The sequence below is a fragment of the Amphiura filiformis genome, chromosome 16 (genome assembly GCF_039555335.1).
Source record: "Amphiura filiformis chromosome 16, Afil_fr2py, whole genome shotgun sequence".
Classification (NCBI taxonomy): Eukaryota; Metazoa; Echinodermata; class Ophiuroidea; order Amphilepidida; family Amphiuridae; genus Amphiura; species Amphiura filiformis.
The window spans coordinates 28,382,448-28,395,843 of record NC_092643.1 but is presented as its reverse complement, the minus strand read 5'-3'; the positions used below and the strand labels follow the sequence as shown (position 1 = coordinate 28,395,843).

The following is a 13,396-nucleotide window of genomic DNA, read 5'->3' as shown; positions in this document are numbered from 1 at the left end:
ATTATTACGCACTACTTTACTTTATTCTGTGTTTCACACATACTTCGTGAGAATATAGGTTGCTGCAATATTTATAACCTCAAGTAATAAGTAATATACGTAACCGTAATCATTATATTAAGCCTTTTTAGGCGTCAGATTGAAATCGGCTCCTTTATTACCCACTGCATCTGTTGAATTGATGAATGGTCATTCCTTCGGATCGGGCTAGAAATAGCAGTACTGATTGATCAACGATGTGATTGAAAACACTAGAGTGTCAACAGCGTGACGACCCACTTAAATATTCAAGAGATACAATGATGATATATAACCTTAGACAAAAGTTAATTGCACACAGTCAATGAGGTGCCTTATACGGGTCTGTGCTGTCATCACCCGTGTTGAATTATGGAGTACGCTTTTTACGTTTTGTGTTGACATTAGAGAAGAGAATATTTGGAAATTTTGTTCAATAACTCGTGGAACGTTGTGGAAATTTGAACTGTACACTATACCTACTCAATCAAAAAATGTGTTAAATAATTATTTCCCTATCTGTTTATATTAAAAGTGACAGTGATTCATTACTTAAAAGAAATTATTCGAGAATACTGTTCAAAAATATTTGACGCGATACATCAAGCCCCCAATACTTGTCTAAACTCAATTAAGCTTCTTGACTTTCAAAGAGATAAAACACACAAATCAAACTGAAATGGAAATATGTGTAAATTTATACAGTACGTTTTAGACATTTAACCAAGTGACATTTTGTACGATGAGAATCTAAATGTCATCCCGTACTATACTCAGATTAACAAATTAAGGAACATGTAATATATCAAAAGAGGTTAATGATCTAAATCTTGCTCGTTAGGCTAATACTAACGTAATGACGCGTTCAATTGATAATACTTACAGTTATACGTGCCTTGATTTATATTTTATATAATATTTAACATACCTTTACTATGAAGAAGGCCTTCATCAATATTTCCACAGAAAAGGCATACACATAGAACTTTGCATAATACATGGGTATTACAACGATATCTCCAACACATCTTCAATTTGGTAGATGTTGAAATCCCTCGTCAATTTGTGATCTCATTCCGGTAGATCCTACTTAATACTCAACACGAACACATCTTCTTTGAGTGAGTGAGATTCAGAATCGCACAGTAAGATAAGAAGCCGTATGTATGGATGCGGCGGGTTATAATATGCATCATCATTGCCGCTGCTCAACACTAGTCTCAGTCAGTCGCCCCGAAAAAAACACGAGGATTCGCAATTATCTCAGGGGTACAATTTAGGCGATGTGTTATAAGACATACATAATACTCTGCCATGTGGTAGCTTCAGTGTGATATCCGGAGAGTATGAAGCTCGAGAAGAGGCAGCAACATCGACTAAATAACATCTGCAAAGTCATTGGATGTCTCTCATTTAGTCTCTTTCTGACAGAAGTGTGCTAGGATGTTCATCACTTGTTTTCCGATGATACGAAATGACAGTATGACGGCATTGGATTGATATTGTGCAGCTACATTACACCGCGTGTTACATATATGAGACTAGCTTCGTGATCAGTGTGCTAATGTGTAGCATACTGGATATTATATTAACGTATACTTGATATTCAACAATTTCAAATTTTGACTCAGGAATAAAATCTACGTTTAGTTTAGGTGGTAAATTTGCAATTTGTATTTATTGCATTTGCAAGGGGTTGGTAAAAGTAGTTTGAAACTGATCGATTCATCTTTATATGCAATGAATGAACAAATAGGTAATTTTTTGTTATTGTGATTCTCATACATGTGGTTAAAATATAGATTTCCTGATAAAACGTGCAAACAATAGAAATGCATGTTTAAGCTGAATTTATGCTACATCACTGAGCTTGGTTTTTAGCCAATTAGATAAAGCGTATTTTATTGCGTTGGGAAAGACGCGCTACACCATTGGTCAAATATGGATCGCTCGTCGCTCAGCGATGGAGTATAAATTCAACTTTAAAGTTGTATCAAAATAAACATAGTTTGTGTTATTTCTGAGGACAAAGAATAAATAGTATTGTTGTTTACAATGGTTAAACAGGTACAGACTTTATTGAACTTTACGCGTAGTAATATACGTAACAAAACACAATTTTACTACCTGTAGGTCAATTTAATTGAGCAATAATACGTGAAAAAGTAAAGTAAATGAGAGTGATATTAACCGTTAATAACACTCACAATTTCTCATTAACGTTGACGGGACGTTCTTTCGGATACAATACGTCTGCATGGCATATATAGGTGGCGCTACCTCATTCAATTGAAAGAAAATCGATATAAATCCAAAAAGCAGAAATCGACAGTTTCAGTTGTCTCACTGCTAATACAAAATGCAATATTAGTGTATTGATGTATTTATATTTTAACACAAGCTGATATTTGAACGCTGTGATTTTCAAATCAAATTTGCACAGATTGAGTACATTTGTCCATTTTGTTTCCCTTGTATTAATGTGATATGATTAATTTATCTGCTAATGTAGTCATTTTTAAGGATGGAAAGAAAATCCATAATTCATAGTGGCAAACTAGCACATAGTTTCTTTATTTCATGAACGATATTGTCTGAAATGTAGGGCAATCACGAATATTAAAACAGTATATTTTTATCTTTCCCAATTTTTCTTTCTTTTCTTTCCAATGACTGATATTGTCTTAAATGTAGGGCAATCAATGATATTAAAACAGTATATTTTTATCTTTCCCAAATTTTGCTTCCAGTTAAGAAAACATTCCCTAACCTAAATAAAACATTTAGAGAAAGTTCATATAAGTAGGGTAATCTTGATATTATAACATGACTGTACTTTTAAAGAAGCACTCTCCGATAGTCCGCTCAACATCATGTACCACCATTTCAAATCATTTCAAACCAAACAATTTGCTTTCAATAAAAATTAGAAACACGTACATAATCCAACCAGTTTAAAGGAATCATCCATCACATCTTTTAAAGAGACAACTTTGGAAAGAATTTTGACATTCACTAACGATTACACTGCAAAAACTGTTTGACTCAACACTGGGTAAAAGGTCACAGCTCAACAGTTGAGGAAATATTTACTCAACATTGAGCTCATATACATCACAACTCAACAAATTAGAACAAAATTACTCAGTGTTGAGTAATTGTTTACTCATTTGATGAGTTGTGTGACATATATGAGCACACTGTTGAGCAAATTTTTACTCAACTGTTGAGCTGTGACCTTTTCAGTGGTGAGTCAAATATTTTTTGTAGTGTATAAACGTGATAAAATCTTATATGGTGGGTAAAATTCCTCTTGGAAAATCAAACCCTTATGCAGATCACGTACACACACAGATACGCATATGCAAAAACGTTTGTTTTGAATATATTAAGCCGGTTAATGAATCATTTGGTTAACCAATTACAACGAGATTAATTGTAAAAGCATAGCTATAGCAGCCATGAGATTACCAAGCCGTATATACACAGACAATGTTGTCAATTATTTGCAGGTTAGCGCAAGGCTGGCTGACATTTATCAATAAATAATAATTGCTATCAGTTAACTGTCAATCCACTTATCACTTGAAACAAGTCGAGTATAAAGATTGAATAATGTTGCGATATTTATACAAAAGTACTAATTACAAGTCGTAAATGGATAGGAAAACCTCCAGATGACCTTTGAACTGCAGTGGCGTAGCCAGCACATTTCAGAGAGTGGGCAAGGGGGGGGGGGCCAGGCAATTTTCAAGGGGGAAAATTTGACGATATCGTCGAAAAAAGTACAAACAAAATTCATCCCACAGGGGGCAAGAGGGGCGGGGCAAGGCTTCTCACAGGGGGCAGCTGCTCCCCTTGCTCCCCCTGGCTACGCCACTGGAGGTTGAAATCAGCGCCTCCAATGTCAAAACATGTCCTATGTGCAAAATGTGATTTAGTAGCAAAAACCTCTAGAACTAAAAAAAATCGTAATGCATGGTAAACATTCTGATGTGATTTATTGTTTCAGCAAATCATCATTTATAAAAACCAACGCCTTGTTTTAAATCAATTTGAATTCAGAGTGAACATTGGGTGGTTGGACAGTAACCATCGTAACTTAGATAAAGGACTGATTTTAAAACTGGCGCTCACTTTAACAGGAGGATTTATTTCCAAGGTTAGACCCGAAATGTATAATGGCTTTAAATTTAAACTTAGAAATTACCGAATGCCATATACTTGGAAAAGCGATCACTTAAGGGGGAAAATGGTACATCCATCATTACATTAGTGACAATAAAAATGTACCAAGGTCAGCGCCGAAATGTATAATGGCTTTAAGTTTAAACTTAGAAATTACCGGGGACCATATACTTGGATAAACGACCACTTAATTGGGCAAATAGTCCATCTATCAATACATTAGAGACAATACAAATGTACTTAATTTCGGTAACAATAATTGTTGGTGATACTTGTTTCCAAATATTCAAAATTCAAATCATACAAAGTAGCTCAGAGTTTTAAACATTAATAATAATAATAATAATACACTGCATTTAGAACGCTATACACAAAAGTACCATAGCGTGTACAAAAAGTACCATAGCGTGTACATTAAGATCATTTTAGCAAGTATCTTACTCGTTATAACAAAAGAGACAACGAAGAAAAAGTCAATAAAGAGTTTTTATGCTCTCTTTCAATGTTACAATCCAAAATTTGATTATCCAGACTTCTCACTTGATTGAATCATAAAAATACACTCAAGGCATAACATAATAATAAACGTAGAGTGAAGAATGCCATTTTATTTCATCAATCTTAGGCAATGTTGCTTATTTATTACGAGAATACAGGAAGATAACCTCAAGTTGATTGTGTCACGTCTCGGGGTTGATGTCGACTCGAAAATAGCATGATTATTACCGTGTTCTACTACCAAGTCTATCTCAATACTGAACTTTACTGATACTTCCCAGCCATATACACCGGGCATGTACAAGGAGATACGCACAATACCCCCATGAGGGCTTACCAATTCGCAGCCAGATTACATTGTGCAACCACCATGCAACAACCAAGACATCATCCGACCGACCGTACCTTGGTACGTCTCGTCCTGTACAATTAAAAATGGATGACTTCTATGCATACTAAAGTAATGATTCACCAACCAGGAAATCCCTTACTATAAATATAAAATGGCATTGAAACATTCGATGTGGTATTTCATGATTGCATAATATAAATTCATTATCCTTACTGATTGTGTTTACTTTAAAAAGCTTTTAAAATATCAATACCTATTATTAGATACACATGTATTCTCATAGGTTTGAAGGCATGGAGTCATGTAAATAATGATCTATGTGTAAATGAAATAAAATGGATTTCTGCTTTGTAACAGCATAAGCGGTTAACACACATTCACACATCCCAACCCACCCCCTACACGCACAAGCACACCCCTGTCACACCTCATACACACACATACCTTAAAAGTGCGTTGTTTTATGAATGTGTGATAAAAGCATACAAAGAACACATTAGGCGGAGGCGCCGTATTTAGCGTTAGATTTGGATATTCAATTATTTTCTTTATTTTTCACCCGGGTAGGTCGGATGGAAAATAACGAAAATAATTAAATATTCAAAGCTAACGTTAAATACGGCGTCTTCGCCTAATGATGCACATGATATCTTAGTAGGAAACGGTCGACAAGAATGTAAAATATTTTGATACATACGCAACTTACAACACAAACAATGTTCTACACTCAACAAGTATGTCATTTTTTACTAAGACGGATTACCGAAACTTATGACCTTTTGAAGATTAGAAAACGACGACAGGTCAAGATATAAAAGTCAACAACATAAAGGGGCTCACTTTCTCACTTAATTGGATCACAAAGATACACTTGTGCTCAAGGTATAACATAATAATAAGCGTGGAGTGAAGAAAGCCCATTTTATTTCATCAACCTAAGGTAATGTTGCATATTACTAAGATAATACAGGAAGATAACCTGAAGTTGATTGTATCATGTCTCGGAGATAAATAGCATGATTATTCACAGTACCGTGTTCTACTACCAAGTCTACCTCAATACTGATCTTTACTGAGCCTTCACAGCCATATACACCGGGCATGTACAAGGAGATACGCACAATACCCCCATGAGGGCTTACCAATTCGCAGCCAGATTACATTGTGCAACCACCATGCAACAACCAAGACATCATCCGACCGACCGTACCTTGCTTGGTACGTCTCGTCCTGTACAATTAAAAATGGATGACTTCTATGCATACTAAAGTAATGATTCACCAACCAGGAAATCCCTTACTATAAATATAAAATGGCATTGAAACATTCGATGTGGTATTTCATGATTGCATAATATAAATTCATTATCTTTACTGATTGTGTTTACTTTAAAAAGCTTTTAAAATATCAATACCTATTATTAGATACACATGTATTCGCATAGGTTTGAAGCCATGGAGTCATGTAAATGAAATAAAAGGGAGCACTGTTTTCTAAACAGCATGGACTTCTATAAACGGTTAACACACATTCACACATTCACATATCCCACCCCACCCCTACACGACACAAGCACACCCACCCCGTCACATCTCATATATCCACATATCTTATACAAAAGTCCATTGTTTTATGAATGTGTGATAAAAGCAAAGAACACATTAGGCGGAGGCGCCGTATTTAGTGTTAGCTTTGGATATTTAATAATTTTCTTTATTTTTCAACCGGGTTAAAGGCGGGTGGAAAGTAACGAAAATAATTTCCAAAGCTAACGTTAAATACGGCGCCTTCGCCTAATGATCCACATGATATCTTAGAAGGAAACGGTTCACAAGAATGTAATACGTACGCAACTTAAAACACTCAACAAGTATGTCATTTGTTACTAAGATGGATTACCGAAACTTATGACCTTTTGAAGATTAGAAAACGACGACAAGTCAAGAGATAAATGTCAAACAACATAAGGGGCCTATATAGCCATTTGAACAAAAAGAGACAAGCGACCACAACTTGTTTGCAGTTTAACAATGAATGGTTTTTTGATAGAACTAGTAGTTATTATAAGACAAAAGGCCACGCAAATTGTACAGGTGCGGGTGTGCATGTTCCCATGCATTTTTACTGGCGAACCATTATTTTGAAAATACTTGATAGTTGTAAGTATCACGAGATGACACAGGTCGCATAGTCTACAAATGTTCAATAAGTAATAAACACACTCAACACCCCATCCCACCACACACATCCACCCTAACACCCACGCAAACCGTCAATTCAAAGTAAAACGCAGTATATGTGATTCATGAGGAAAAATAAACCAATAGCAGCTGGTCAATTAATTACGGATATGGAATTCATTGATGGATTTTTATGTTACTTTCTATTTTGGTATTTTTTAAATACATTTATAACAAAATACCTTTACAACAACGATGGTTTTATGATGTTTATGTTTAATGTGCAAATGATAAAAATCAATGCATTTGCCTTGTAATTTTTCCCATTACAACAGTCCGCCGCAAGATTAAGAATGCAATGCGTACGCAACTAACAAACAATCGCTACACTCAACAAGTATGTCATTTGTTACTAAGACGGATTACTGAAACTTATGACCTTTTGAAGATTAGAAAACGACGACAAGTCAAGAGATAAATGTCAAACAACATAAAAAAGTGGCTTAAATAGTCATATGAATAAAAAGAGACCACAACTTGTTAGCAGTTTAAAAATGATTTTTTTTATAGAGCTAGTAGTTATTTCTCAAAAACAAGTGCAAGGGCACACAAAGATATATACACAATTGCACAGGTGCGGGCGTACATGTACCCACACAAATGTAGTTATTTCTCAAAGACAAGATATATACTGTTGAACCATTACTTGAAAATGCTTCTTAGTTGTAAGTCGTGTTTCGTATCACGAGATGACACAAGTCGCATAGTCTACATAATGGGCAATAAGTAATAAACAACACGCACGCACCACTCGACAAACACATCCCACACCCCATCCCATCACACCCACCCACCCTAACACCCACGCAAATCTGCCATACAAAGTAAAACGTAGTATATGTGATTCATAAACGATATTAATATTCATGAGACAATAAACCAATAGCAGCTGACCTTTCATAAGTGCGTTTCGTGCATTGCTTTTAGTTCATAAACGGTATTTTAATATTCATGTGGTAATGAACCAACGGTAGCAGATCTTTGATACGGGAGTTTTTATCTTGATTTTGGTCAAATTCACGAGTTCGAATTAGCGTATACGTCTTACTGCGTAACGCGTGCGCATCTACGCAGCGTTGGCTTGGTCAATTTAATTACGGGTGATCAATTCTGGACTGCTTATGATGGATATTTTATGTTACTTTTGGTAATGGTTTGATACCTTTATAACAACGATGGTTTTATGATGTTTATGAATGAGGTTAATGACTGGTATGGCTTTGCTTACGTACAAAATGACAAAAATCAATGCACTTGCCTTGTAATTCTTCACATTACAATACATTCCCCTTCGTGGTCGTGCATTGGTCTGGTGTAAAAAGGGTGTGTGTATTGATTGTTGTGATTTACACTACAACAAAATCATATTCAGTCATTACCCTCTACATGAATACAGATCCTTCCTTTTAACTGTTTAATGCTACAAACGTAAAAGACAGTATATGCTGGTAACTAACAAAATAAATGTAAGAGTGAGCCAAGGTTATGAAAACATTTTACGCTCTTATCGCTAAAAGATGACGCTATGGTACAGAAAGAATCGTCCATTATACACACAAATCAAACTTAAGGTGCCGATGGTCAGTTGGTTAGTAGATTTGTATTAGAACGCTGCCAGTGATAATCCTGATCATTACAAGGAGAGAGCCAGCGTTGTTGTAAAATAGACTTAAAAGTTGATTCATATAAGTTGTCCTGCGTACACAAACATACACACCCCACCCGCACCTCCATATAGGCCTACATACATATACTAATACATATCAAAGTTTATATTTAGGACACAATTCGCAAGGCAACGTTGTGCTTACACAACAACAAAGCAGCAGAACAAGTTAACTAACAAAGGTTCAGAATAAATGAGGTTTTAACAGTTTCTTGAAAGTGTTTGTGGATGTGGCACCTCAGATGTGCTGTGGTAAGTTATTCCATGCTTTGGTGTATTTTATTTGCAGAATTTTAACTTTACAAAGTAAAAATATTTATTCTAAGATGCACCTAGTTAATCAAGATTGTTCTTATATCTTCTTTAGAGTTTATATAAAGTTAGAATCAAATAAAATATATCAGGGATATTCCATGACCAATGTAAATAAGAACAGCAACAGCAGAAGCAGCAGCAATATGTTAACTCTCTCCAAATATTTTGTTTAAATCAAGAATTTCAGAATTGTAAATTGAAATCAGCGTGAAAAGGTATTAAAATTAGTACAAACAAGCCCAGTAATGGTTCAGTGGTTTTGAAGATAGCCCGTGATATTTTGAGAAATATCTCTTAACTTGGACTTTTTATGTACAAGCGTATGGCTAGCACGCAGAACAGTAAGTACAAGTAAATGAATGGAAAGATTTAGAGACTAGCTAATGGAAGGCACCCTAGTGAAATGTATTGTGCATGACGATATCTACGGGAAATGCAGTAACCGTATTACAAAACAGATTTCAAAGTGACAGTTATCTAAGGTTATAAAAACATTTTGCCTACTTCTTATGAGGGTTACGTTGATGCAAACAAACATTGCACTCTATCACTCGTATATTGTACATAAAATACCCTGCCTGTATTGAAGGAGCTGTAAGTATGAAAGACCGTCTTATGTAAATCAAGCTCAGAGCAAGGTTGTTCGTTCATCCGTACATTTTGATATTAGAAAATCGTACAAAATTATTGTGAAATAAAGAGAAACCTGTAGTTCTTCGCGATGTTGAAGTAGATATTTATGTAAACTATAGGAGGACTTGCTCTGAAAATAGAAATTTGCCAAATAATACTTGTTTGCTCAAGAGAATAATTAGAAAAATATAAGTTGAGGAAGAAGTAAAAACGAAAAAGAAGTAGAAGAAAAGGGAGAAGATGATGATGAAGAAGAAGAAGAAAAGCTTATTTATGTTAATCAAGTAAACACATGGAAAAGGTAACTACCCACTTAAAGAATAACCATTATTCCAAAATGGTTTATTGTATGCCAAATTTGAAAGAAAGTACTAATTGAAAGAAATTTGTTCGGCTCTCTTTGGATTTCATGCATTTGGAGGATATCAAAACAGGAGAACTTGTCATGTTGCAATATGTGCTATGTGATTAATGTCAATTTGAATTTGACTTTTGATTATCACATGTTTTGAGCTCCTCCAAATTCATGAAACAAAGAAAACAATTCAATGAGAGTCGAAAACATTATATTCAAAGGATACTGAATATAAGGCAACAGGATTTTGCTGCAACTTTCAAATCTTAAGCTTACGTTCATTTAAATGTACGTTGTATTGGGGCATTTTACAAATTTGGCATTCGATAACCCGTTTTTGGAATAAAATAGTCATTCATTAAGGGGGTAGTACTTTTTTGATGTTTTTATGATGTACTTTTGATTATAAAAGGCCGACAAAACAGTATATTCGCAGAACAATTGACCGTATATTGCCGTACACCATGATCCTTGATTATATATTGTGATATTATTATATGATTTTAGAGCTGTCACTCCGACAAAGGTTATTCAGTGTACTACATTTCATGCTTTATACTCGTCATATCTATAGACGTTGATCAGGCGGCGAGTGGCATGATAGAGCCGGCAACTTGTGAAACCGCCCGGCCGTATGGCACTTTCCATATACTCGGTTAGTTTTGTGGGGTTCATTATCGAACCCCAACGGTTTTAGCTTGTATTTATATCATTTATTAACATATGCCTATTTGTTAGTGATATTTCAAGCGTTTTAAAATTTAAAAATAATCCCATTCAATTACACGGTTGACGATGAAAATTTACTGAATTTAGAGAATGCACGGCGACCACCACCTGACGTTGATAAAGGTGTCTGATCACCACCTGTAGTGGGTTGACGAAATTAATCAATTCTTGCCAAAGAAATTGACATTAGAGAATGAATTTGGAGAAAACCTTCTGATAATTACAAACACTCGCTGAGCAGCAAAACCTTCCCTCTAAGCTTTTAATCCGATAAGCTGATTATCTATTTGTTTTCATGAATTGGAAGACATTCTTTGATGTATTACTGAGCTCAATCATCTGAAATTACTGGAGCGTGAACCACCCAGGCTGGTGGCTCAGCATAGTATTTTATTAATAGAAGGTTTTCTCCAAATTCGTTTCCTAATGAGTTTGTGTGATGTTGCGGTATTTGGTAAAACGACTTTAGTTTGTAGTTTGTGTCTAACAATGACATAGTTGCACACGACACAAAAAGAATAAGAAAACGTGGAGGAAGCTGAAGATGGAGAACATTAATAGGAAGGTGGAAGAAGAATACAAAGAAGAAGAAAAATCGGAAGACGATGAAATGGTGATGATTTGAATAAAAATAAAATGAAAATAAAATTTGAATGAATGAATGTATGAATGAATGAATGAATGAATGAATAAAAGAATGAATGAACGAATGATGACGAGAGAGGGTGAAAGAGAGAGAAAAAACAAAGAAGAAGTAGAGGACGACGATAATAATACAAAGAATACGACGAACTCAAACAAGGCAAAGAAGAAGAAGATTAAAAAACAGCAGAAGAAGAACTAAATTAACAAGAATACGACAGAAGAAGTACCTTATTACGAACTAAGAGACAAAACAGAAACAGAGAAGAGTTGGAATAAGAGAAAATTAATGAAAAAGGCAACCACATTGACAAACTTAATCTTAAAGAAAATTAATAAGGAATTACTCTGGTAAAGACATCGTCGTTAAGTTTCTTGGATGCATCATGTGTTAGTCTATCCTGCAGGTCATAGGCCTTAATTTATCATTCCAAGGCATACGTGGCACGTAAGCTTATATCAATATTCCATGACCCGGCAAGGGCCATTCTCGAAGAATTACTTTACATTCGCGATGTTTAACACGAGTATCATTTATGTTGTTTCACGGTTTTATTCTGCTTTAAAAACGGTCAATTTGTTCTTGTTTACATCAGGTTACGTCTGGGAATATAAGTAAGAGAACATAAGTGGATACGTGCAATGGCTGCCATATGTAGCTGTCATGTGTAGATATGTACAGTATACTGTGTGTAAATTGCCAAATGTTCACAGGGCAGCTATTGCACTTAGTCACATTTTTATCAATTGATTCAGGAGTCGTGCTAATGGTAACTTCAGAACTTTATTATATTGATTATAACGAATTTCATTATTGCCCTCTGGGCGCATCAAGTGACAACATTTGAAACATGCCAAGTTGTAAAAGGGAATGTAGTAGACAATTTGACAAGTTGAAAAGAACGATTTGACGTGCACAATTTGAAATGGTCAATTCAAAACATATTTCAAAGCACAATTCAAAGCACATTTTGAGGTGAACAATAATTGGAATAGAATGGCTTGAAATGTACAATTTGCGATGGACAAATTCGGAATGGACACTTTGAGATTAACGTATTTTAGAAAAAGAAAATTTGGAAGGACATTTGAAAATGGCCAATACGAGAGGTACATATTGTATGAACAATTTCAAATTTATAATTTGAGAACGGCAATATGGAAAGACAGTTTTGAGAAGCATGGACAATTTGAGATGGACCATTCGAAAAGAAAAACTTGAAAGGTCAATGAATTAACATTGACAATGTAAAAGGGATAATCGCAAGATGACAATTTGGCAGGACAATTAGTCGAAAGGACAATAATATTTAGATTGTGGACAATATTGGGAAGGACAATATGAGACGACAAATTTTCTTAGTAATATCTAAGAATATGTCAAGATTCTGTTTAACGACATAGTAACCTATCAGAACTAAAAACTAAACAAAAGCGGCCCTCCAAAGTAAAAAAACCAGGATCTGTTTTGCTAAATTATTGCAAATAATTGTTTCACTTTGGTAACTTACTTCACCGGGTGAGTGAACTATAGTTGTATCAACTATATTTGGTAAAATATTTATTAAAATTTCAATCTATGTTGCACTCACTCGTCGACTTCGTAATATTCAAAATGGTTCAACAAATCACACTCAGTTATAAGAACGAAGTATCTGCAATGTTTATTTATTGTAGATACAGCATTATTACTGTGTGACAGAAGCACCTGCACCCCAAAGAAGAATTGAGTATTGTCTATGTCTATGTCATTTAATGAC

At 34.9% G+C, this 13,396-nt stretch overlaps 1 protein-coding gene across 9 annotated transcripts in view; it reads right to left on the bottom strand.

Annotated features, from left to right (window-relative positions):
• The window catches only part of LOC140135836 (neuropilin and tolloid-like protein 2), a 268,948-nt gene that overhangs the window by 118,741 nt on the left and 136,811 nt on the right, over positions 1–13,396 (bottom strand). For 2 of the 9 annotated variants that reach the window (XM_072157472.1, XM_072157474.1), the window contains exon 1: positions 947–1,574. The exons of the other annotated variants lie outside the window; for them this stretch is intronic. In XM_072157472.1, coding sequence (XP_072013573.1) covers positions 947–1,046 — 100 coding nt within the window. In that variant the 5' untranslated portion in view covers positions 1,047–1,574. Of the gene's footprint in view, positions 1–946; positions 1,575–13,396 lie in introns of those variants that run through there. 9 annotated transcript variants of the gene reach the window in all.